Source organism: Bombina bombina, chromosome 9 (genome assembly GCF_027579735.1).
Source record: "Bombina bombina isolate aBomBom1 chromosome 9, aBomBom1.pri, whole genome shotgun sequence".
Classification (NCBI taxonomy): Eukaryota; Metazoa; Chordata; class Amphibia; order Anura; family Bombinatoridae; genus Bombina; species Bombina bombina.
In genome coordinates this window covers 273955631-273979674 of record NC_069507.1, presented here as the reverse complement: position 1 = coordinate 273979674, position 24044 = coordinate 273955631, and the positions used below count along the sequence as shown (strand labels likewise).

The window sequence follows — 24044 nt, the reverse complement described above, 5'->3', positions numbered from 1 at the left end:
TAACACCCAGCTCTATACAAAGACATAGTAGTGACACTGGCAAATGCATATAGCCAGACAAGGGCTGGTTATAGGGTCAGTGGTATCTGCATCAGTATAATAACACCCAGCTCTATACAAAGACACAGTAGTGACACTGGCACATGGGTATAGCCAGAGGAGGGCTGGTTATAGGGTCAGTGGTATCTGCATCAGTATAATAACACCCAGCTCTATACAAAGACACAGTAGTGACACTGGCACATGGATATAGCCAGAGGAGGGCTGGTTATAGGATCAGTGGTATCTGCATCAGAATAATAACACCCAGCGCTATATAATCACACAGTAGTGACACTGGCACATGGGTATAGCCAGAGGAGGGCTGGTTATAGGATCAGTGGTATCTGCATCAGTATAATAACACCCAGCGCTATATAATGACACAGTAGTCACACTGGCACATGGGTATAGCCAGACAAGGCCTGGTTATAGGATCAGTGGTATCTGCATCAGTATAATAACACCCAGCGCTATATAATCACACAGTAGTGACACCGGCACATGCATATAGCCAGACAAGGGCTGGTTATAGGGTCAGTGGTATCTGCATCAGTATAATAACACCCAGCTCTATACAAAGACATAGTAGTGACACTGGCACATGGGTATAGCCAGACAAGGGCTGGTTATAGAATTAGTGCTATCTGCATCAGTATAATAACACCCAGCGCTATATAATCACACAGTAGTGACACTGGCACATGGGTATAGCCAGACAAGGGCTGGTTATAGGGTCAGTGGTATCTGCATCAGTATATTAACACCCAGCACTATATAATGACACAGTAGTGACACTGGCACATGGGTATAGTCAGAGGAGGACTGGTTATAGGATCAGTGGTATCTGCATCAGTATAATAACACCCAGCACTATATAATCACACAGTAGTGACACTGGCACATGGGTATAGACAGAGGAGGACTGGGTATAGAATCAGTGGTATCTGCATCAGTATAATAACACCCAGCACTATATAATCACACAGTAGTGACACTTGCACATGGGTATAGCCAGACAAGGGCTGGTTATAGGGTCAGTGGTATCTGCATCAGTATAATAACACCCAGCGCTATATAATGACCCAGTAGTGACACTGGCTCATGGGTATAGCCAGACAAGGGCTGGTTATAGGGTCAGTGGTATCTGCATCAGTATAATAACACCCAGCACTATATAATCACACAGTAGTGACACTTGCACATGGGTATAGCCAGACAAGGGCTGGTTATAGGGTCAGTGGTATCTGCATCAGTATAATAACACCCAGCGCTATATAATGACCCAGTAGTGACACTGGCTCATGGGTATAGCCAGACAAGGGCTGGTTATAGGGTCAGTGGTATCTGCATCAGTATAATAACACCCAGCGCTATATAATGACCCAGTAGTGACATTGGCACATGGGTATAGCCAGAGGAGGGCTGGTTATAGAATCAGTGGTATCTACATCAGTATAATAACACCCAGCACTATATAATCACACAGTAGTGACACTTGCACATGGGTATAGCCAGACAAGGGCTGGTTATAGGCTCAATGGTATCTGCATCAGTATAATAACACCCAGCGCTATATAATGACACAGTAGTGACACTGGCACATAGGTAAAGCCAGAGGAGGGCTGGTTATAGGGTCAGTGGTATCTGCATCAGTATAATAACACCCCACAGTAGTGACACTTGCTCATGGGTATAGCCTGAGGAGGGCTGGTTATAGGATCAGTGGTATCTGCATCAGTATAATAACACCCAGCACTATATAATGATACAGTAGTGACACTGGCACATGGGTATAGCCAGAGGAGTGCTGGTTATAGGATCAGTGGTATCTGCATCAGTATAATAACAACCAGCGCTATATAATGACAAAGTAGTGACACTGGCAAATGGGTATAACCAGAGGAGGGCTGGTTATAGGATCAGTGGTATCTGCATCAGTATAATAACACCCAGCACTATATAATAACACAGTAGTGACACTGGCACATGGGTATACCCAGAGGAGGGCTGGTTATAGGATCAGTGGTATCTGCATCAGTATAATAACACCAAGCTCTATACAAAGACACAGTAGTGACACTGGCACATGGGTATAGCCAGAGGAGGGCTGGTTATAGGGTCAGTGTTATCTGCATCAGTATAATAACACCCAGCACTATATAATGACACAGTAGTGACACAGGCTCATGGGTATAGACAGAGGAGGGCTGGTTATAGGATCAGTGGTATCTGCATCAGTATAATAACACCTAGCACTATAAAATAATGTTTTTAATTTCAAATATACCTTGGTGTCCTTCACTAAGGTCTGTACTTTGGAAAATGTCCGCCACGGCCTTTGTCTGTGCCTATCCCTGCCTCAGCCTCTCCTGTGTCTGTTAATGTATGCAGCTAATTCACTAAAGCTCACCTCAGTCTCTCCTGTGTCTGTTACTGCATGCAGCTAATTCACTAAAGCTCACCTCAGCCTCTCCTGTGTCTGTTACTGCATGCAGCTAATTCACTAAAGCTCACCTCAGCCTCTCCTGTGTCTGTTACTGTATGCAGCTAATTCACTAAATCTCACCTCAGCCTCTCCTGTGTCTGTTACTGTATGCAGCTAATTCACTAAAGCTCACCTCAGCCTCTCCTGAGTCTGTTACTGTATGCAGCTAATTCACTAAATCTCACCTCAGCCTCTCCTGTGTCTGTTATTGTATGCAGCGAATTCACTAAAGCTCACCTCAGCCTCTCCTGAGTCTATTACTGTGTGCAGCTAATTCACTAAAGCTCACCTCAGCCTCTCCTGTATCTGTTACTGTATGCAGCTAATTCACTAAAGCTCACCTCAGCCTCTCCTGTGTCTGTTACTGTATGCAGCTAATTCACTAAAGCTCACCTCAGCCTCTCCTGAGTCTGTTACTGTATGCAGCTAATTCACTAAAGCTCACCTCAGCCTCTCCTGTGTCTGTTACTGTATGCAGCGAATTCACTAAAGCTCACCTCAGCCTCTCCTGTATCTGTTACTGTATGCAGCTAATTCACTAAAGCTCACCTCAGCCTCTCCTGTGTCTGTTACTGTATGCAGCTAATTCACTAAAGCTCACCTCAGCCTCTCCTGAGTCTGTTACTATGTGCAGCTAATTCACTAAAGCTCACCTCAGCCTCTCTTGTGTCTGTTACTGTATGCAGCTAATTCACTAAAGCTCAACTTAGCCTCTCCTGTGTCTGTTACTGTATGCAGCTAATTCACTAAAGCTCACCTCAGCCTCTCCTGTGTCTGTTACTGTATGCAGCTAATTCACTAAAGCTCACCTCAGCCTCTCCTGTGTCTGTTAATGTATGCAGCTAATTCACTAAAGCTCACCTCAGCCTCTCCTGTATCTGTTACTGTATGCAGCTAATTCACTAAAGCTCACCTCAGCCTCTCCTCTGTCTGTTACTGTATGCAGATAATTCACTAAAGCTCACCTCAGCCTCTCCTCTGTCTGTTACTGTATGCAGCTAATTCACTAAAGCTCACCTCAGCCTCTCCTCTGTCTGTTACTGTATGCAGCTAAATCACTAAAGCTCACCTCAGCCTCTCCTGAGTCTGTTACTGTATGCAGCGAATTCACTAAAGCTCACCTCAGCCTCTCCTGTATCTGTTACTGTATGTAGCTAATTCACTAAAGCTCACCTCAGCCTCTCCTGTGTCTGTTACTGTATGCAGCTAATTCACTAAAGCTCACCTAAGCCTCTCCTGTGTCTGTTACTGTATGCAGCTAATTCATTAAAGCTCACCTCAGCCTCTCCTGTGTCTGTTACTGTATGCAGCGAATTCACTAAAGCTCACCTCAGCATCTCCTGTGTCTGTTACTGTATGCAGCTAATTCACTAAAGCTCACCTCAGCCTCTCCTGAGTCTGTTACTGTATGCTGTTAATTCACTAAAGCTCACCTCAGCATCTCCTGAGTCTGTTACTGTGTGCAGCTAATTCACTAAAGCTCACCTCAGCCTCTCCTGTATCCGTTACTGTATGCAGATAATTCACTAAAGCTCACCTCAGCCTCTCCTGTGTCTGTTACTGTATGCAGCTAATTCACTAAAGCTCACCTCAGCCTCTCCTGTGTCTGTTACTGTATGCAGCTAATTCACTAAAGCTCACCTCAGCCTCTCCTGTGTCTGTTACTGTATGCAGCTAATTCACTAAAGCTCACCTCAGCCTCTCCTGTGTCTGTTACTGTATGCAGCTAATTCACTAAAGCTCACCTCAGCCTCTCCTGAGTCTGTTACTGTATGCTGTTAATTCACTAAAGCTCACCTCAGCCTCTCCTGAGTCTGTTACTGTATGCAGCTAATTCACTAAAGCTCACCTCAGCCTCTCCTTAGTCTGTTACTGTATGCTGTTAATTCACTAAAGCTCACCTCAGCATCTCCTGAGTCTGTTACTGTATGCAGCTAATTCACTAAAGCTCACCTCAGCCTCTCCTGAGTCTGCTACTGTGTGCAGCTGATTCACTAAAGATCACCTCAGCCTCTCCTGTGTCTGTTACTGTATGCAGCTAATTCACTAAAGCTCACCTCAGCCTCTCCTGAGTCTGTTACTGTATGCAGCTAATTCACTAAAGCTCACCTCAGCCTCTCCTGTGTCTGTTACTGTATGCAGCGAATTCACTAAAGCTCACCTCAGCCTCTCCTGTATCTGTTACTGTATGCAGCTAATTCACTAAAGCTCACCTCAGCCTCTCCTGAGTCTGTTACTGTGTGCAGCTAATTCACTAAAGCTCACCTCAGCCTCTCCTGAGTCTGTTACTGTGTGCAGCTGATTCACTAAAGCTCACCTCAGACTCTCCTGTGTCTGTTACTGAATGCAGCTAATTCACTAAAGCTCACCTCAGCCTCTCCTGTGTCTGTTACTGTATGCAGCTAATTCACTAAAGCTCACCTCAGCCTCTCCTGTGTCTGTTACTGTATGCAGCTAATTCACTAAAGCTCACCTCAGCCTCTCCTGTGTCTGTTACTGTATGCAGCTAATTCACTAAAGCTCACCTCAGCCTCTCCTGTGTCTGTTACTGTATGCCACTAATTCACTAAAGCTCACCCCAGTCTCTCCTGTGTCTGTTACTGTATGCAGCTAATTCACTAAAGCTCACCTCAGCCTCTCCTGTGTCTGTTACTGTATGCAGCTAATTCACTAAAGCTCACCTCAGCCTCTCCTGTATCTGTTACTGTATGCAGCTAATTCACTAAAGCTCACCTCAGCCTCTCCTCTGTCTGTTACTGTATGCAGCTAATTCACTAAAGCTCACCTCAGCCTCTCCTCTGTCTGTTACTGTATGCAGCTAATTCACTAAAGCTCACCTCAGCCTCTCCTCTGTCTGTTACTGTATGCAACTAATTCACTAAAGATCACCTCAGCCTCTTTTTTGTCTGTTACTGTGTGCAGCTAATTCACTAAAGATCACCTTAGCCTCTCTAGTGTCTGTTACTGTATGCAGCAAATTCACTAAAGCTCACCCCAGTCTCTCCTGTGTCTGTTACTGTATGCAGCTAATTCACTAAAGCTCACCTCAGCCTCTCCTGTGTCTCTTACTGTATGCAGCTAATTCACTAAAGCTCACCTCAGCCTCTCCTGAGTCTGTTACTGTGTGCAGCTAATTCACTAAAGCTCACCTCAGCCTCTCCTGAGTCTGTTACTGTGTGCAGCTGATTCACTAAAGCTCACCTCAGACTCTCCTGTGTCTGTTACTGAATGCAGCTAATTCACTAAAGCTCACCTCAGCCTCTCCTGTGTCTGTTACTGTATGCAGCTAATTCACTAAAGCTCACCTCAGCCTCTCCTGTGTCTGTTACTGTATGCAGCTAATTCACTAAAGCTCACCTCAGCCTCTCCTGTGTCTGTTACTGTATGCAGCTAATTCACTAAAGCTCACCTCAGCCTCTCCTGTGTCTGTTACTGTATGCCACTAATTCACTAAAGCTCACCCCAGTTTCTCCTGTGTCTGTTACTGTATGCAGCTAATTCACTAAAGCTCACCTCAGCCTCTCCTGTGTCTGTTACTGTATGCAGCTAATTCACTAAAGCTCACCTCAGCCTCTCCTGTATCTGTTACTGTATGCAGCTAATTCACTAAAGCTCACCTCAGCCTCTCCTCTGTCTGTTACTGTATGCAGCTAATTCACTAAAGCTCACCTCAGCCTCTCCTGTGTCTATTACTGTATGCAGCTAATTCACTAAAGATCACCCCAGCCTCTTTTTTGTCTGTTACTGTGTGCAGCTAATTCACTAAAGATCAGGGATAGGCAAGGTGTCCGTACACGGACACTGGTGTCCGTGACTACCCCTTGCAGTGTCCGCCACAACCTTAGTATATCTTTTCTTTCTGATTAAATAATAGGAATAAAAAAAATATGTAGTGTGAATAAAGTTAGTGGCTTGTCAAGAGACTGCTAGCAATATTGGGTGATAAGTTATGGAATAAATAAAGCCTGAGTGAAATACTGGATGTGTATCTGCATCTGTATAATTACACCCAGCTCTATACAAAGACACAGTAGTGACACTGGCACATGCGTATATCCAGACAAGGGTTGGTATAGGGTCAGTGGTATCTGCATCAGTATAATAACACCCAGCTCTATATAATGACACAGTAGTGACACTGGCACATGCGTATAGCCAGAGGAGGGCTGGTTATAGGATCAGTGGTATCTGCATCAGTATAATAACACCCAGCACTATATAATGACACAGTAGTAACACTGACTCATGGGTATAGCCAGAGGAGGGCTGGTTATAGGATCAGTGGTATCTGCATCAGTATAATAACACCAAGCATTATAAAATGTTTTTAATTTCAAATTTACCTTGGTGTCCTTCACTAAGGTCTGTACTTTGGAAAATGTCCGCCACAGCATTTGTCTGTGCCTATCCCTGCTAAAGATCACCTTAGCCTCTCTAGTGTCTGTTACTGTATGCAGCAAATTCACTAAAGCTCACCTCAGCCTCTCCTGTGTCTGTTACTGTATGCAGCTAATTCACTAAATCTCACCTCAGCCTCTCCTGTGTCTGTTACTGAATGCTGTTAATTCACTAAAGCTCACCTCAGCCTCTCCTGTGTCTGTTACTGTATGCAGCTAATTCACTAAAGCTCACCTCAGCCTCTCCAGTGCTTATGCTACTGCTGCAGTTGATTTACTAGAGCTCACCCCAGCATCTCAACTCAAGATATATGAGCTTCATAGTTCCCATGTTAATCTAGCTGATTTAATTCTTTCTCCAGTCTTTTGTGAAGGCTATGAATTCATACAGCTAGGCTGGGACAGGTTTAGTGAATCTGATACATACAGTAACATGAGCAGTGGTGAGTCTGAAGAGGCAGGGGTGAGCTTTAGTGAATAAGTGGCTCAGAATAATATAGAAAATGTGAGTCTCATGTGGCTGTAAAGGCTGGGTGAGCTTTAGTGAATAAGTGGCTCAGAATAATATAGAAAATGTGAGTCTCATGTGGCTGTAAAGGCTGGGTGAGCTTTAGTGAATAAGTGGCTCCGAATATTATAGAAAATGCGAGTCTCATGTGGCTGTAAAGGCTGGGTGAGCTTTAGTGAATAAGTGGCTCCGAATAATATAGAAAATGTGAGTCTCATGTGGCTGTAAAGGCTGGGTGAGCTTTAGTGAATAAGTGGCTCAGAATATTATAGAAAATGTGAGTCTCATGTGGCTGTAAAGGCTGGGTGAGCTTTAGTGAATAAGTGGCTCCGAATATTATAGAAAATGCGAGTCTTGTGTGGCTGTAAAGGCTGGGTGAGCTTTAGTGAATAAGTGGCTCCGAATATTATAGAAAATGCGAGTCTCGTGTGGCTGTAAAGGCTGGGTGAGCTTTAGTGAATAAGTGGCTCAGAATAATATAGAAAATGCGAGTCTCATGTAGCTGTAAAGGCTGGGTGAGCTTTAGTGAATAAGTGGCTCAGAATAATATAGAAAATGTGAGTCTCATGTGGCTGTAAAGGCTGGGTGAGCTTTAGTGAATAAGTGGCTCAGAATAATATAGAAAATGCGAGTCTCATGTGGCTGTAAAGGCTGGGTGAGCTTTAGTGAATAAGTGGCTCAGAATAATATAGAAAATGCGAGTCTCATGTGGCTGTAAAGGCTGGGTGAGCTTTAGTGAATAAGTGGCTCAGAATAATATAGAAAATGCGAGTCTCATGTGGCTGTAAAGGCTGGGTGAGCTTTAGTGAATAAGTGGCTCAGAATATTATAGAAAATGCGAGTCTCATGTGGCTGTAAAGGCTGGGTGAGCTTTAGTGAATAAGTGGCTCAGAATATTATAGAAAATGCGAGTCTCATGTGGCTGTAAAGGCTGGGTGAGCTTTAGTGAATAAGTGGCTCAGAATATTATAGAAAATGCGAGTCTCATGTGGCTGTAAAGGCTGGGTGAGCTTTAGTGAATAAGTGGCTCAGAATATTATAGAAAATGCGAGTCTCATGTGGCTGTAAAGGCTGGGTGAGCTTTAGTGAATAAGTGGCTCAGAATATTATAGAAAATGTGAGTCTCATGTGGCTGTAAAGGCTGAGTGAGCTTAGTGAATAAGTGGCTCAGAATATTATAGAAAATGCGAGTCTTGTGTGGCTGTAAAGGCTGGGTGAGCTTTAGTGAATAAGTGGCTCAGAATATTATAGAAAATGCGAGTCTCGTGTGGCTGTAAAGGCTGGGTGAGTTTTAGTGAATAAGTGGCTCAGAATAATATAGAAAATGCGAGTCTCATGTGGCTGTAAAGGCTGGGTGAGCTTTAGTGAATAAGTGGCTCCGAATATTATAGAAAATGTGAGTCTCATGTGGCTGTAAAGGCTGGGTGAGCTTTAGTGAATAAGTGGCTCAGAATATTATAGAAAATGTGAGTCTCATGTGGCTGTAAAGGCTGGGTGAGCTTTAGTGAATAAGTGGCTCCGAATAATATAGAAAATGCGAGTCTCATGTGGCTGTAAAGGCTGGGTGAGCTTTAGTGAATAAGTGGCTCAGAATAATATAGAAAATGCGAGTCTCATGTGGCTGTAAAGGCTGGGTGAGCTTTAGTGAATAAGTGGCTCAGAATAATATAGAAAATGCGAGTCTCATGTGGCTGTAAAGGCTGGGTGAGCTTTAGTGAATAAGTGGCTCAGAATATTATAGAAAATGCGAGTCTCATGTGGCTGTAAAGGCTGGGTGAGCTTTAGTGAATAAGTGGCTCCGAATAATATAGAAAATGTGAGTCTCATGTGGCTGTAAAGGCTGGGTGAGCTTTAGTGAATAAGTGGCTCAGAATAATATAGAAAATGCGAGTCTCATGTGGCTGTAAAGGCTGGGTGAGCTTTAGTGAATAAGTGGCTCAGAATATTATAGAAAATGCGAGTCTCATGTGGCTGTAAAGGCTGGGTGAGCTTTAGTGAATAAGTGGCTCAGAATATTATAGAAAATGCGAGTCTCATGTGGCTGTAAAGGCTGGGTGAGCTTTAGTGAATAAGTGGCTCAGAATATTATAGAAAATGCGAATCTCATGTGGCTGTAAAGGCTGGGTGAGCTTTAGTGAATAAGTGGCTCAGAATAATATAGAAAATGTGAGTCTCATGTGGCTGTAAAGGCTGGGTGAGCTTTAGTGAATAAGGGGCTCAGAATATTATAGAAAATGTGAGTCTCATGTGGCTGTAAAGGCTGAGTGAGCTTTAGTGAATAAGTGGCTCAGAATATTATAGAAAATGCGAGTCTTGTGTGGCTGTAAAGGCTGGGTGAGCTTTAGTGAATAAGTGGCTCAGAATATTATAGAAAATGCGAGTCTCGTGTGGCTGTAAAGGCTGGGTGAGCTTTAGTGAATAAGTGGCTCAGAATAATATAGAAAATGCGAGTCTCATGTGGCTGTAAAGGCTGGGTGAGCTTTAGTGAATAAGTGGCTCAGAATATTATAGAAAATGTGAGTCTCATGTGGCTGTAAAGGCTGGGTGAGCTTTAGTGAATAAGTGGCTCCGAATATTATAGAAAATGCGAGTCTTGTGTGGCTGTAAAGGCTGGGTGAGCTTTAGTGAATAAGTGGCTCAGAATATTATAGAAAATGCGAGTCTCGTGTGGCTGTAAAGGCTGGGTGAGCTTTAGTGAATAAGTGGCTCAGAATAATATAGAAAATGCGAGTCTCATGTGGCTGTAAAGGCTGGGTGAGCTTTAGTGAATAAGTGGCTCTGAATAATATAGAAAATGCGAGTCTCATGTGGCTGTAAAGGCTGGGTGAGCTTTAGTGAATAAGTGGCTCAGAATAATATAGAAAATGCGAGTCTCATGTGGCTGTAAAGGCTGGGTGAGCTTTAGTGAATAAGTGGCTCCGAATAATATAGAAAATGCGAGTCTCATGTGGCTGTAAAGGCTGGGTGAGCTTTAGTGAATAAGTGGCTCAGAATAATATAGAAAATGCGAGTCTCATGTGGCTGTAAAGGCTGGGTGAGCTTTAGTGAATAAGTGGCTCAGAATATTATAGAAAATGCGAGTCTCATGTGGCTGTAAAGGCTGGGTGAGCTTTAGTGAATAAGTGGCTCAGAATATTATAGAAAATGCGAGTCTCATGTGGCTGTAAAGGCTGGGTGAGCTTTAGTGAATAAGTGGCTCAGAATATTATAGAAAATGCGAGTCTCATGTGGCTGTAAAGGCTGGGTGAGCTTTAGTGAATAAGTGGCTCAGAATATTATAGAAAATGTGAGTCTCATGTGGCTGTAAAGGCTGAGTGAGCTTTAGTGAATAAGTGGCTCAGAATATTATAGAAAATGCGAGTCTTGTGTGGCTGTAAAGGCTGGGTGAGCTTTAGTGAATAAGTGGCTCAGAATATTATAGAAAATGCGAGTCTCGTGTGGCTGTAAAGGCTGGGTGAGTTTTAGTGAATAGTGAGGGGAGGGCCCAAGCGCCAACTAACGGAGGCTAGGTGTACTAAAGATCTAGATAAGATTTGTTACAATCAATATAAAATTTATTGCATTCAAATTAAAAATTCTTAAAAATCAGAGAATACATATACTCATGGATCCATGGTTAGTAACATGAATAATAATACAATCGACATTAAAACATAATTAAAAGCAATAGAGGGTCTATATCAGTAGATATATGCTGGCTTGTGCAGTGTGACCTCTAACTGATGGTCTGTTCCGGTTAGGTCTGGTGGGACCGGGGGTTAAAAATGATATGCGTGATAAGGAATAATAATGGGTGTCTTTGGAAAAAATGTTCACCAAATTTGAATTAGAGGTTGTCACAAAATAACCCTGGTGCTCCTATTTGGATCAGAGAAGAGACCCAAAAAATGTGTGTGTAAAAAATAAGGTGGACAAAAGCTGTGCAGAAAGCATGAAGGATAAAATTGGATATAAACAAACTAAAAGACTGAAAAACCCTCAGGTGTAAGGTGGGTTAATATAAAACAATATAAAACAATAATATGAATCCCAAAAAAGGCAATTAACAGTCTGTGTGCAAAAACCTATAAAGAAACTGTTGTTGCAAAGGACGATCTGATTCCCCAAATAAATAAATAAATAAACAATGTTATAGTCTGAGTGCAAAAAATGCAATGAAGAAACACTTGATGTGAAAAAGTCTAAGTGCGATATATCCGAATAGGAGCTGGGCTGCTGGCTCCTTAGTGCAGCTTGATGAAAAAAATGAGACAACGGTCTCGAGTGATAAGAAAAACTCCAAAGTGTATAAATAAACGTCAATCCAACCTGTGAAAAAAGCAAATAACAGCAATGTGCAGAAAATCAATAATAATCAGCTAAGATTGAAAATAAACTCACCAGTACTGGTCTACGCGTTTCGGCCTGATATAGGCCTTTCTCAAGACTGGTTTTACATGCTTACTGGTGATCTTTTATAGTGTTTGTGCTAAGGGGACCCGGATGTGGGAAATTACTCAGCACTTCCGGTTTACTGTAAAGTTCCGATATCTAAATGGATTAACTTCTTAAATGTAGAGTGAATTTACACCTTACATTAGGAACCTATCTTACTATATTAGATACTGTGTTGATCCATTTAGTGGATGATATACGTCCACTATGTACCGCTTAGCCTCCGTTCTGGCAGTGACGTCACTTCCGGTTGGCGTAAGACTGCCTTAGTATGCAGTTTGTTCTTTCGTTTATACCAATCAGCAGGGGTATCTCGTTTGTGCTCCCCACATTTTGTGGTCATTATAATTTGTGAAATTTGGAGTAGTTATATAAATATAAATATTCAATGTGATCTGGTTCCGCTTATCCTATTGGTCATGACGTCACTCATAGCCCTTCCATTACATGTGTTCTTGACAGAAAATATTTGTCATATAATAGACAGGGATTTTGTCCTTAGCCAGTTCCTAATAGTAACAGAGAGGGAATTAGTCCTTCATTATAGATCAACTTAAGGGAAAAGATTGATTGTAAGAATCACTATATGACATTAAGGTGTGTATTAATCCCAATAGCCCCATATCTCTATGGACCTATATGCTATGGTAAGTGTTGAAGATATATCGTTAGTGATGGTTATCAGGGTGGGTGTATGTGTATCCTTATAATATTGTTGATCGAAATTGTCGAGAACAAAATAGAAACGTCTACATTCTTTAAGAAAGTGGATAGCAACAATTTCATCCACAGAATGAGCTGCCATCATAAGTCCTGGAAAGATAACATCCCGACAGGACAACTATTGAGGATAAAGAAAAATTGCTCAACCCAAGAGAAATGGGAACAACAGGCAGAATTAATCAAGAACAAATTCATAGACCGAGGATACGACAAGACCGAATTGGAACATAAAATGCAGGAAATCAGCAACATCGAAAGAACTGAGTTGATGATATACAAAAGAAAGGAAAAACCACTAGAAGACAGAACACTCAACATTAATATGATTACCGAATACAGTGGAAATAAGAAAATCGTTGAAAGGATAATCCAAAAACATTGGCCACTTCTAAGGGACGATGATATTATTGGTGAGATTATTCCTCCTAAACCAAGATTCATCTATAGGAAGACGAAGAACCTGAAAAGTAAACTAGCTCCCAGCTTACAGAGAAAGAAGGCATCAGGTGTCAAGGATGTTTTTGGAAAAGAGATAAATGGCTTTTTCCCTTGCCCTTCGTGCAAAGCGTGCAAGCATGGTATCAAATCTACAACTTTCAGTTGCCACCACACGAAAGAGAAATATAAAATCCATGACCTGATTAGATGCCGGGACAGCGGAGTAATTTACCTGCTGCAGTGCACTTGTGGACTGCAGTATGTGGGACAGACCTCCCGGCCTCTAAGGGACAGGATCCGGGAGCATTTACTTCTCATTGGAAAACTAAACATGGATACAGCACTGTATCGCCATTTCTCAACCAAACATCAAGGAAATATAGAAGACCTATCATTTATGGGCATAGAAAAAGTCACAAGAAGCTGGAGAGGTGGAGACTATACAAGCAAAATCCGCATCATGGAATCAAAATGGATCTTCAACCTCGACTGCCTTTTTCCAAAAGGATTAAACAACAAGGAGGATCTCTCCCATCTACTCAATATCAGCGGCCGCCCATAAAGAATAGCTTTAAGACAGAAGAAGGACCCAGAATCCATTTGATGTGTATGCACACACACATATATATATCTGACTCTCCTGGAATACTTCAAAAATCTCCAAACATTATTTACTGTCAAGAAATAAGTCCAATGTTATCCTTTCAGACTCACTATATCTAAGGACTGAACCACCTGATGAATACAACCATCGGAAATGGATTAAAAGGATGATGCACTCCTGCTGAACCCTAGAAATCTCAGTATCCCGGCTCTGATATGTTATAGCGTTGAACTGATCACCCAAATCGAGTTTTAATTGCATGGACTCACATATATTATAACAAATAGTCCTCTCCTTCGACAACAATTGTACCTCTCATCTATTTTTGTCCCTAACATGCAAACTATGTCTATAACTTTAGAAATATACAGGCTCAAAAACATCACAATTCTATTTTTATTTTTATGTTTAATTTTATATTTTTTCCTTATGCCATCCGACAGTGAGGCGAGTAATGCAACCAGCGTGACCATTAACATGACCACTAGTCCCCAGAATTATTGGCTGACCGTTAGTGGCTATATGGTCTTGGATCTTTACAACTGTTAGTATAGATACTTTATTTATGTCTCATATACACTGAGGACCGATTTTGCAAGGGTAGATTAAGAAACCCCTAAACGATTGTAATTAGACATTGAGATGGTCGAAATGGGCGTTCTCCAGAGTCATAGCAACATCAGATATTTATTATATTTATTATATTTATTATAATTATTAAAATTTAGGATATCGAGCATATCTATCAAACTTAGGACATCGAGCAAAATTATCCTCTAATGTTACATATCTTTTCATGTAAAAGTCACTAAGCTCTGTCTCCTCCTAAATCTATCCCTAAAACAACAATATTATAAGGATACACATACACCCACCCTGATAACCATCACTAACGATATATCTTCAACACTTACCATAGCATATAGGTCCATAGAGATATGGGGCTATTGGGATTAATACACACCTTAATGTCATATAGTGATTCTTACAATCAATCTTTTCCCTTAAGTTGATCTATAATGAAGGACTAATTCCCTCTCTGTTACTATTAGGAACTGGCTAAGGACAAAATCCCTGTCTATTATATGACAAATATTTTCTGTCAAGAACACATGTAATGGAAGGGCTATGAGTGACGTCATGACCAATAGGATAAGCGGAACCAGATCACATTGAATATTTATATTTATATAACTACTCCAAATTTCACAAATTATAATGACCACAAAATGTGGGGAGCACAAACGAGATACCCCTGCTGATTGGTATAAACGAAAGAACAAACTGCATACTAAGGCAGTCTTACGCCAACCGGAAGTGACGTCACTGCCAGAACGGAGGCTAAGCGGTACATAGTGGACGTATATCATCCACTAAATGGATCAACACAGTATCTAATATAGTAAGATAGGTTCCTAATGTAAGGTGTAAATTCACTCTACATTTAAGAAGTTAATCCATTTAGATATCGGAACTTTACAGTAAACCGGAAGTGCTGAGTAATTTCCCACATCCGGGTCCCCTTAGCACAAACACTATAAAAGATCACCAGTAAGCATGTAAAACCAGTCTTGAGAAAGGCCTATATCAGGCCGAAACGCGTAGACCAGTACTGGTGAGTTTATTTTCAATCTTAGCTGATTATTATTGATTTTCTGCACATTGCTGTTATTTGCTTTTTTCACAGGTTGGATTGACGTTTATTTATACACTTTGGAGTTTTTCTTATCACTCGAGACCGTTGTCTCATTTTTTTCATCAAGCTGCACTAAGGAGCCAGCAGCCCAGCTCCTATTCGGATATATCGCACTTAGACTTTTTCACATCAAGTGTTTCTTCATTGCATTTTTTGCACTCAGACTATAACATTGTTTATTTATTTATTTATTTGGGGAATCAGATCGTCCTTTGCAACAACAGTTTCTTTATAGGTTTTTGCACACAGACTGTTAATTGCCTTTTTTGGGATTCATATTATTGTTTTATATTGTTTTATATTAACCCACCTTACACCTGAGGGTTTTTCAGTCTTTTAGTTTGTTTATATCCAATTTTATCCTTCATGCTTTCTGCACAGCTTTTGTCCACCTTATTTTTTACACACACATTTTTTGGGTCTCTTCTCTGATCCAAATAGGAGCACCAGGGTTATTTTGTGACAACCTCTAATTCAAATTTGGTGAACATTTTTTCCAAAGACACCCATTATTATTCCTTATCACGCATATCATTTTTAACCCCCGGTCCCACCAGACCTAACCGGAACAGACCATCAGTTAGAGGTCACACTGCACAAGCCAGCATATATCTACTGATATAGACCCTCTATTGCTTTTAATTATGTTTTAATGTCGATTGTATTATTATTCATGTTACTAACCATGGATCCATGAGTATATGTATTCTCTGATTTTTAAGAATTTTTAATTTGAATGCAATAAATTTTATATTGATTGTAACAAATCTTATCTAGATCTTTAGTACACCTAGCCTCCGTTAGTTGGCGCTTGGGCCCTCCCCTCACTATTTAAGTTCTTTTAGGTGAGAGCTAGGTCTCACCTCTCCCAGGCATACAGGTGTTTTGTTGGCGCTTTGAGTAATACCAATTACATGAGTTTTAGTGAATAAGTGGCTCAGAATAATATAGAAAATGCGAGTCTCATGTGGCTGTAAAGGCTGGGTGAGCTTTAGTGAATAAGTGGCTCCGAATATTATAGAAAATGTGAGTCTCATGTGGCTGTAAAGGCTGGGTGAGCTTTAGTGAATAAGTGGCTCAGAATATTATAGAAAATGTGAGTCTCATGTGGCTGTAAAGGCTGGGTGAGCTTTAGTGAATAAGTGGCTCCGAATAATATAGAAAATGCGAGTCTCATGTGGCTGTAAAGGCTGGGTGAGCTTTAGTGAATAAGTGGCTCAGAATAATATAGAAAATGCGAGTCTCATGTGGCTGTAAAGGCTGGGTGAGCTTTAGTGAATAAGTGGCTCAGAATATTATAGAAAATGCGAGTCTCATGTGGCTGTAAAGGCTGGGTGAGCTTTAGTGAATAAGTGGCTCAGAATAATATAGAAAATGTGAGTCTCATGTGGCTGTAAAGGCTGGGTGAGCTTTAGTGAATAAGTGGCTCAGAATAATATAGAAAATGCGAGTCTCATGTGGCTGTAAAGGCTGGGTGAGCTTTAGTGAATAAGTGGCTCAGAATAATATAGAAAATGCGAGTCTCATGTGGCTGTAAAGGCTGGGTGAGCTTTAGTGAATAAGTGGCTCAGAATAATATAGAAAATGCGAATCTCATGTGGCTGTAAAGGCTGGGTGAGCTTTAGTGAATAAGTGGCTCAGAATAATATAGAAAATGCGAGTCTCATGTGGCTGTAAAGGCTGGGTGAGCTTTAGTGAATAAGTGGCTCAGAATATTATAGAAAATGCGAGTCTCATGTGGCTGTAAAGGCTGGGTGAGCTTTAGTGAATAAGTGGCTCAGAATATTATAGAAAATGCGAGTCTCATGTGGCTGTAAAGGCTGGGTGAGCTTTAGTGAATAAGTGGCTCAGAATATTATAGAAAATGCGAGTCTCATGTGGCTGTAAAGGCTGGGTGAGCTTTAGTGAATAAGTGGCTAAGAATAATATAGAAAATGTGAGTCTCATGTGGCTGTAAAGGCTGGGTGAGCTTTAGTGAATAAGTGGCTCAGAATATTATAGAAAATGTGAGTCTCATGTGGCTGTAAAGGCTGAGTGAGCTTTAGTGAATAAGTGGCTCAGAATATTATAGAAAATGTGAGTCTTGTGTGGCTGTAAAGGCTGGGTGAGCTTTAGTGAATAAGTGGCTCAGAATATTATAGAAAATGCGAGTCTCATGTGGCTGTAAAGGCTGGGTGAGCTTTAGTGAATAAGTGGCTCAGAATAATATAGAAAATGCGAGTCTCATGTGGCTGTAAAGGCTGGGTGAGCTTTAGTGAATAAGTGGCTCAGAATAATATAGAAAATGCGAGTCTCATGTGGCTGTAAAGGCTGGGTGAGCTTTAGTGAATAAGTGGCTCAGAATAATATAGAAAATGCGAGTCTCATGTGGCTGTAAAGGCTGGGTGAGCTTTAGTGAATAAGTGGCTCAGAATAATATAGAAAATGTGAGTCTCATGTGGCTGTAAAGGCTGGGTGAGCTTTAGTGAATAACCCAGAGTAACACAAAGAGACCACTCAGTAAATAATTGTATTTTGCTGAGTTTTATTTCCCCCTAAATAAAAATGTTGCATTAGCCGTTCTCAGCATTGCAGAGCCATTTGCCGGTTTATTGTTAATGATGTCCAGGTGAGCTCTTATTTTAGACCTGGGTGACCTGGAGAACTATGCAGTAAGCAGGTTGTCTAATGCATTAGAATGGGTTTAGATGACAATCCTGCAAAAAGCAATGGGGCCTATTTACTATGGTGCAAGCTGACATGGACTGATATTGCGGATCATGTCCGCTGCAGATCGATAAACAGCATACGCTCTCCGCATTTATCATTGCACCAGCAGTTGTTGTGCAATACCGCCCCCTGCAGATTCGCAGCCAATTGGCCGCTAGCAGGGGGTGTCAATCAACCCCATAGTATTCGATTGAGTTGATTTCTGTCCGCTGCCTCAGAGCAGATGGACAGATTATTTAGCAACGGTCTTTAGCTGCTTCATAACTTCTGTTTCTGGCATCAAACTCCATACGCAGTTTGATAAATATGCCCCTATATATGCATTATACATAACTGAAATAGGTGACTATGGGGAGAAAATATGTGTGGTGCCCAAGAACATTCTGTCAGTGGTTTGCTGAGTAGCTTTTGCCTATGGGTGCCTAGGCAACTTCTGTCTATGGTTGCCACAGTACCTACTGCCTATGTGTGTCTCCGTTATTTCTGCCTATGGGTGCCAGAGAAACTACTGCCTATGGGTGCCTCAGTAACTTCTGCCTACGAGTGCCTCAGTAACTTCTTCCTATGAGTGCCTCAGTAATTTCTGGCTATGGGAACTTAAGTAACTACTGCCTATAGGTGCCTTAGTAACTTTTGCCTATGTAAGCTGGGGTAACTTCTACCTATGGGTACCTCAGTAACTTCTGTCTATGAGTGCCTCAGAAAATTTGGCCTATACGTGCCTAATTTCCTACTGCCTATGCAAACCCATGTGAGTACGCTGACCTGTGTTACAGAGGTTTGGGTCCTTAGGTTTGTTGTATGATGGATATAATGTTTCCACCTTATAAAACACCTCACAAAGCAGGTATTGCCGTATCAACTGCCTGTCTAACATAAAAAACACCCTTCTCTCTCCGTAGGGGAGACTCACCTGCAATCTGGCATTTCCTGTCTTTGTGGCATCAATTGGCTCTCTGCAGTTTGGGTATAACACAGGAGTGATCAATGCTCCAGAGAAGGTAAGTGATCTTAAAACAACAGGAACAGTGAGTATGTATATACGTGTGAGCAGCAGTGAGTATCTATATAAGTATGAGAAGCAGTATGTATATAAGTGTGAGGATCAGTGAGTATATATATATATATATATATATATATATATAAAAAAGAGTGAGGAGCAGTGAGTATGTATATAAGCGTGAGAAGCAGTGAGTATGTATATAAGCGTGAGGAGCAGTGAGTATGTATATAAGTGTGAGGAGCAGTAAGTATGTATATAAGTATGAGGAGCAATGAGTATGTGCATAAGAGTGAGGAGCAGTGAGTATGTATATGCGTGAGGAGCAGTGAGTATGTATATATGTGTGAGGATCAGTAAGTATATAAGTGTGAGGAGCAGTGAGTATGTACTGTATATAAGTGTGAGGAGCAGTGAGTATTTATATAAGTTTGAGAAGCAGTGAGTATGTATATAAGTGTGAGAAGCAGTGAGTATGTATATAAGCGTGAGGAGCAGTGAGTATGTATATAAGTGTGTGGAGCAGTGAGTATGTATATAAGTGTGAGAAGCAGTGAGTATGTATATAAGCGTGAGGAGCAGTGAGTATGTATATAAGCGTGAGAAGCAGTGAGTATGTATATAAGTGTGAGGAGCAGTAAGTATGTATATAAGTATGAGGAGCAATGAGTATGTGCATAAGAATGAGGAGCAGTGAGTATGTATATGCGTAATAGCAGTGAGTATGTATATATGTATGAGGATCAGTAAGTATATAAGTGTGAGGAGCAGTGAGTATGTACTGTATATAAGTGTGAGAAGCAGTAAGTATGTATATAATTATGAGGAGCAATGAGTATGTGCATAAGAGTGAGGAGCAGTGAGTATGTATATGCGTGAGGAGCAGTGAGTATGTATATATGTGTGAGGATCAGTGAGTAAGTATATAAGTGTGAGGAGCAGTGAGTATGTATACAAGTGTGAGGAGCAGTGAGTATGTATATAAGTGTGAGGAGCAGTGAGTATGTATATAAGCGTGAGGAACAGTGAGTATGTATATAAGTGTGCAGAGCAGTGAGTATCTATGTAAGTGTAATGAGCTTTGAGTATATATATATAGATATAAGTGCAAGAAGCAGTAAGTATGTATATAAGTGTGAGAAGCAGTAAGTATGTATATAAGTGTGAGGAGCAGTGAGTATGTATATAAGTGTGCAGAGCAGTGAGCATGTATATAAGTGTGCAGAGCAGTGAGCATGTATATAAGTGTGAGGATCAGTGAGTATGTATATAAGTGTGAAGAGCAGTGAGTATGTATATAAGTGTGAGGAGCAGTGAGTAAATATATATACTGTATATAAGTGTTAGAAGCAGTGAGTATCTTTATAAGTATGAGAAGCAGTGAGTATGTATATAAGCGTGAGGAGCTTTGAGTATATATATAAGTGTGAGGAACAGTGAGTATGTATATAAGTGTGAGGATCAGTGAGTATGTATATAAGTGTGAGGAACAGTGGGTATGTATATAAGTGTGGGGAGCAGTAAGTATGTATATAAGTGTGGGGAGCAGTAGGTATGTATATAAGTGTGGGGAGCAGTAAGTATGTATATAAGTGTGGGGAGCAGTAAGTATATATATATATATATATATATATAAAAGAGTGAGGAGCAGTGAGTATGTATATAAGCGTGAGAAGCAGTGAGTATGTATATAAGCGTGAGGAGCAGTGAGTATGTATATAAGTGTGAGGAGCAGTAAGTATGTATATAAGTATGAGGAGCAATGAGTATGTGCATAAGAGTGAGGAGCAGTGAGTATGTATATGCGTGAGGAGCAGTGAGTATGTATATATGTGTGAGGATCAGTAAGTATATAAGTGTGAGGAGCAGTGAGTATGTACTGTATATAAGTGTGAGGAGCAGTGAGTATTTATATAAGTTTGAGAAGCAGTGAGTATGTATATAAGTGTGAGAAGCAGTGAGTATGTATATAAGCGTGAGGAGCAGTGAGTATGTATATAAGTGTGTGGAGCAGTGAGTATGTATATAAGTGTGAGAAGCAGTGAGTATGTATATAAGCGTGAGGAGCAGTGAGTATGTATATAAGCGTGAGAAGCAGTGAGTATGTATATAAGTGTGAGGAGCAGTAAGTATGTATATAAGTATGAGGAGCAATGAGTATGTGCATAAGAATGAGGAGCAGTGAGTATGTATATGCGTAATAGCAGTGAGTATGTATATATGTATGAGGATCAGTAAGTATATAAGTGTGAGGAGCAGTGAGTATGTACTGTATATAAGTGTGAGAAGCAGTAAGTATGTATATAATTATGAGGAGCAATGAGTATGTGCATAAGAGTGAGGAGCAGTGAGTATGTATATGCGTGAGGAGCAGTGAGTATGTATATATGTGTGAGGATCAGTGAGTAAGTATATAAGTGTGAGGAGCAGTGAGTATGTATACAAGTGTGAGGAGCAGTGAGTATGTATATAAGTGTGAGGAGCAGTGAGTATGTATATAAGCGTGAGGAACAGTGAGTATGTATATAAGTGTGTAGAGCAGTGAGTATCTATGTAAGTGTAATGAGCTTTGAGTATATATATATAGATATAAGTGCAAGAAGCAGTAAGTATGTATATAAGTGTGAGAAGCAGTAAGTATGTATATAAGTGTGAGGAGCAGTGAGTATGTATATAAGTGTGCAGAGCAGTGAGCATGTATATAAGTGTGAGGATCAGTGAGTATGTATATAAGTGTGAAGAGCAGTGAGTATGTATATAAGTATGAGGAGCAGTGAGTAAATATATATACTGTATATAAGTGTTAGAAGCAGTGAGTATCTTTATAAGTATGAGAAGCAGTGAGTATGTATATAAGCGTGAGGAGCTTTGAGTATATATATAAGTGTGAGGAACAGTGAGTATGTATATAAGTGTGAGGATCAGTGAGTATGTATATAAGTGTGAGGAACAGTGGGTATGTATATAAGTGTGGGGAGCAGTAAGTATGTATATAAGTGTGGGGAGCAGTAGGTATGTATATAAGTGTGGGGAGCAGTAAGTATGTATATAAGTGTGGGGAGCAGTAAGTATGTATATAAGTGTGAGGAGCAGTAAGTATGTATATACGTGTGAGGAGCAGTAATTATGTATATACGTGTGAGGAGCAGTAATTATGTATATAAGTGTGAGGAGCAGTAAGTATGAATATAAGTGTGCAGAGCAGTGAGTATGTATATAAGTGTGAGGAGCAGTGAGTTTGTATATAAGTGTGAGGAGCAGTAAGTATGTATATACGTGTGAGGAGCAGTAATTATGTATATATGTGTAAGGAGCAGTAATTATGTATATAAGTGTGAGGAGCAGTAATTATGTATATAAGTGTGGGGAGCAGTAAGTATGAATATAAGTGTGCAGAGCAGTGAGTATGTATATAAGTGTGAGGAGCAGTGAGTTTGTATATAAGTGTGAGGAGCAGTGAGTTTGTATATAAGTGTGAGGAGCAGTGAGTATGTATATAAGTGTGAGGAGCAGTGAGTTTGTATATAAGTGTGAGGAGCAGTAAGTATGTATATACGTGTGAGGAGCAGTAATTATGTATATACGTGTGAGGAGCAGTAATTATGTATATAAGTGTGAGGAGCAGTAATTATGTATATAAGTGTGGGGAGCAGTAAGTATGAATATAAGTGTGCAGTGCAGTGAGTATGTATATAAGTGTGAGGAGCAGTGAGTTTGTATATAAGTGTGAGGAGCAGTGAGTTTGTATATAAGTGTGAGGAGCAGTGAGTTTGTATATAAGTGTGAGGAGCAGTGAGTATGTATTTAAGTGTGAGGAGCAGTGAGTATGTATATAAGTATGAGGAGCAGTAAGTATGTGCATAAGAGTGAGGAGCAGTGAGTGTATATATATATAAGTGTGAGGAGCAGTAAGTATATATTTGTATGCAGAGCAGTGAGTATGTTTATAAGTGTGAGGAGCAGTAAATTAGTACATACGTATGAGGATCAGTTAATATGCACATAAGAGTGAGGAGCAGTGAGTATATATATGTGTGAGGAGCAATAAATATGTATATAAGTGTGCAGTGCAGTGAGTATGTATATAAGTGTGCAGTGCAGTGAGTATGTATATAAGTGTGAGGATCAGTGAGTATGTATATAAGTGTGCAGAGCAGTTAGTATGCGCATAAGAGTGAGGAGCAGTGAGTATGTATATAAGTGTGAGAAGCAGTATGTATATAAGTGTGAAAAGCAATGAGTATGTATATAAGTGTGAGGAGCAGTGAGTATATATATATATATATATATATATATATATATATACAATAAGGTATTAGCGCACATCCATTTTCAAAAGCACAACATATTTTTTGAACTGCTGCAAAAAAATTGCCTGTAAATACATCAAGAGACAACTATTCTTTTTAAATAATATTGGGAACTTAGTCACACAATATGGCCATATTTTGCTTAGCCAGTCACCACTTACAAGGTGCCCCAATTCGACTGGTCCTAACACTACTTTGCTACAGAGGGCTGAATCATTCCTGCTTTTACTCTCCATAATAGAATGAGACTCCCTGGCTTTTTATTCACAACTATTACACTGCCATGAGCACACCTGAACTTGGGTGGGGTGCTTAAACCAATGGGAGATGGTCAGTCTCCCTGGTTATGTTAAATACAAATACAAAATTTTTTTTTTAGCACACCTTACAAAAAAGTTTAAATCCACATCTGTGAGTGCTGCCAATATGACCCAGTAATTACACAAACAATAAGGTATCAGCGCACATCCATTTTCAAAAGCACAACATATTTTTTAAACTGCTGCAAAAAATTGCCTGCAAATACATCAAGAGACAACTATTCTTTTTAAATAATATTGGGAACTTAGTCACACAATATGGCCATATTTTGCTTAGCCAGTCACCACTTACAAGGTGCCCCAATTGTAAGTGGTGACTGGCTAAGCAAAATATGTTGTGCTTTTGAAAATGGATGTGCGCTGATGTGCTCATGACAG

The 24044-nt window shown here is 40.5% G+C and overlaps 1 protein-coding gene across 1 annotated transcript in view; it reads left to right on the top strand.

Annotated features, from left to right (window-relative positions):
- Nucleotides 1-24044, top strand: part of LOC128640320 (solute carrier family 2, facilitated glucose transporter member 3) — a 174836-nt gene that overhangs the window by 18949 nt on the left and 131843 nt on the right. The window contains exon 2 of the mRNA XM_053692811.1: nt 18939-19037. Within this exon, the coding sequence (XP_053548786.1) occupies nt 18939-19037 (99 nt within the window). The remainder of the gene's footprint in view (nt 1-18938; nt 19038-24044) is intronic.